The sequence below is a fragment of the Salmo trutta genome, chromosome 32 (assembly GCF_901001165.1).
Source record: "Salmo trutta chromosome 32, fSalTru1.1, whole genome shotgun sequence".
NCBI lineage: Eukaryota > Metazoa > Chordata > Actinopteri > Salmoniformes > Salmonidae > Salmo > Salmo trutta.
This window is the reverse complement of record NC_042988.1, coordinates 4,540,909-4,544,260: the sequence shown is the minus strand read 5'-3', so window position 1 is coordinate 4,544,260 and position 3,352 is coordinate 4,540,909. Positions and strand designations below refer to the sequence as shown.

At 42.0% G+C, this 3,352-nt stretch overlaps 1 protein-coding gene across 1 annotated transcript; it reads right to left on the bottom strand.

Annotated features, from left to right (window-relative positions):
• Positions 1 to 821: 821 nt before the first annotated feature.
• On the bottom strand, positions 822 to 2,881 carry LOC115170837 (ferritin, middle subunit). The gene is made up of 4 exons (XM_029727165.1): positions 2,555 to 2,881; positions 2,031 to 2,177; positions 1,668 to 1,793; positions 822 to 1,194 (listed from the first exon to the last, which is right to left on the bottom strand). Exons 1-4 carry the CDS (start codon positions 2,654 to 2,656, stop codon positions 1,039 to 1,041), a joined length of 531 nt encoding a protein of 176 aa, XP_029583025.1. The 5' UTR covers positions 2,657 to 2,881; the 3' UTR covers positions 822 to 1,038.
• Positions 2,882 to 3,352: the final 471 nt, after the last annotated feature.

Here is a 3,352-nt window from a genome sequence, read left to right as displayed (position 1 = left end):
TTGCCTCATGTAAAATATACTTCAAAATAGAACGACAAAGCCACAAAACATTACCTTAAATATAAACCAACTTAGATACCATTACCTTTATCTTATAAAAATGAAAATTTTACCATGTCAAGTTACTTTCCCCTTCAACTAGAAACCCATGCCCTATGGACACATGAAAAATAGCAATATTTTCAGTTAAAGTATGAGTTACCAAAGTTAGATTCCCTGTTAATGACGAAGATTTCAGTAATTTTGGGTAATTACCAGTAGCTTTGCAACCATATGACAGCTCCAATAAGCCCCTTATGGTGAACTAGAGGCTTGTAGAATCATTATTTTGAGAATTCAGCTCATAGTTTGCTGTAGGGGGCACTATTGGGCATTACCAGCTGAAACAAAATGAGTTAACATTACATTTCTTTCAGTAAGAGCCAAACTTCCCATCACCAGAGAAATACGCCATATGGATTTACCGAGCAGGAAGCAAGGGTTTGATTTAACTCTAGGCCGTCTAATGACGATCTTTTGAGATACAGAGTAAAGGTCCACATTGACTGTAGTTACCCATTTCACTTTTAGGGGTAGAGTTAACAGTTTGGCCCTTATTTGACATGATGTCTTTAACATATCTTGTAATAGTGCCCTCTGTGGTCAGAGGTAATGTCCGCTAAACCTCATGTTAAACTTCTATTGTTATGACCCTGTCACTAGTAGGTCTACAATTGTCAGTATTTATCACTAGGAAATTGAGATACTCAGTAAGACGGAGCAAAGAACCCGAATAGACTATAACAACATCCATTACTACAAGTCAACACTTAGAAAAGAAAAACTAGTGATATTTTTTTATTGTTTTACAGTTTTACAAGATGCCTTGCCTCAAATACAGTAGTGTTGTCAACATAAACACCTCAATGTTACAGCTGTGTTGCACTGCACCAGTTCAACACTCTCCCCTCCCTATAAATGCAAAGCCAGTAGGATCTATCAGAGAAGCCAGGAGTCCTGGTCTGAGGCTGGAGGCCGTAGCCTGGGGATGGAAGTGGTTTAGCTCTGGTCTCCCAGGGTGTGCTTGTCAAACAGGTACTCTGCCATCTTGTTGTTGACAGCATCCATCTTGGTGAGGTTGGTGATGTGGTCACCCAGCTTCTTAATGGCCTCCACCTGCTCATTCAGGTAATGGGTCTTCAGGAAGTGACACAGCTAAAGACGGGAAACGGGTCAGACAAGAGAATAACTACAGACTATTGTAGATACAGTAACACACAAGAGCCTGGTGGTAATGGCATAAGTGCAGATAATGTGTTTCCAGCTTTTTAAACTAGACAAGTCAGTTAAGAACAAGTTCTTATTTACAATGAGATCCTAACATGGAACAGTGGGTTAACTGCCTTGTTCAGGGGCAAAACACATTTTTACCTTGTCAGCTCGGGGATTCGATCCAGCAACCTTTTGGTTACTGGCCCAACACTAACCACTAGACAACCTGCCGCCATTTATGCATTAGCTGCATTGTGTGTATAGTGTGCATCTGTGGACTATTGTGTGCATGTGAAGAAGCAGGTCACACAATCTTGTGTCATTAGTTAGAGCTACAACAACCTGCTCATCTCCTGGGACAGAACCTGTATTCTATGTGATATATACATGTGATGTGCAGATCCACCATAACTTACATGGGGGTCAACCTTGTCAGAGGCAATCTTGTGCAGGTCCAGCAGGGCCTGGTTCACATTCTTCTCCAGCTGCAGAGCACACTGCATGGCCTCCAGCCCATTGCCCCACTCATCACGTTCTGGCTTCTACACAGGACAGAGTGAACACAGAAGTGTTAGGGACTACTAGCAGACATTAAGGTTAGGATAAAGTGAACAGAGTTACACCCCTCACACTGTCAGTTCAGTGGTTAGAGGCAGTATGTTCAGGACTACTCCAGGTTCTCTAGATCAACTTAATGCTGTAGACACTCTCCTCCATGGAGTAAAGACATTTCTATCAGTCTACATTCTAAATGTGTTTTTAGATGCTCAGGGACTCACCTTGATGTCCTGGAGTAAAATGCGTCCACCTCTCTTGTTCTGGAAGGAGAGTAGCTTGTCGGCGTGCTCCCGCTCCTCGTCGCTGTTCTCCTTGAAGAAATGCGCGAAGCCAGGCAGAGCCACATCGTCACGGGAGAAATAGAAAGCCTGGGTGGATAAACATAAAACAGTGTTTAGAAGAAAGAACATGACAGCATTCTGTTCTTGTTGTGGCAACTAAACATGATGACAAAGGCATGAATCAGTCTAGTCTGTAGTCTACTTGGTAACCTGACAAGTAACCCGTCAAGGAGTTGTTACGCGCTCTGTCCAAGGTAGGATAGATTCCCAGCTTCATTTGAATGTTATATCTACCTGAAAGCTCTTAACAAAGTAAAACTCAAATATGAACTTCAGGGAGTTAGACTTCTTGGTTCTTTAATTGTCTAGGCGTGTAGAAAAGTCAGGTGAAAAATGGCATTTAGACCCAGGAATAACAATACACAGGTAGATCAACTAAACGGTCATCTTGGGAGACTCCTTACCATTGAAGTGTAGGTGAAGGAGGCAAACATCTCCATGTTGATCATCCGGTTGATGGCAGCTTCGCAATCGTGGTGATAGTTCTGGCGGATCTGAGACTCCATCTTGGCAGATTTTCTTTTATATCAAAATGAAATATACAAAAATAAAGTTCCTTCGACTATTTTACTATTACAGTTAAAGTAAGTGTTACGTTATCAATCCGGAATGTTCTATAATGCGGGACGAAGGCAGAGGAGTTCCGTTCAATCACTGTTGAAGCAAGAACTTCTTCATGCGTCTTCTCAGACTTGTGAACTGGAAGGAGCCTTGTTCCCTCTATTTATTGTTCCGAACGGAACGCGTCAGTGAACTCCACCCTCACAGAGCGTAGCCAATCACCTTTAGAATTTCAACAGGAACTAGGCGGATCATTTGACGACGAGCCCACTGATACACCTCATGACCTAAAGCAATGATTATTTATTATATTAACAAGAGAGACGAGTGACCACTCTAACAATGGAAATACATGTGTTCAACGATTGAAGACAGGCCAGATTCTAACCAATGAGAGGGCAGGTACGCGTGTAAACAACACGCACAACTAAACGTCGTTTTTCTCAAAGTTGCCGGAATACAACGTGCATCAACATATAATATATGTGTCGGCGTTTGTAAAAGCTTAACCATTACGAAATTTCTATTCGATCTAAATCCTTTAGTAATTTGACACTCTGTTATTTACCTCCACACATAAATGGCCTTATCTCACGCGGACAGATTTTGGGCGGAGTAAATGCTCTCGCCTTGACCTCTTC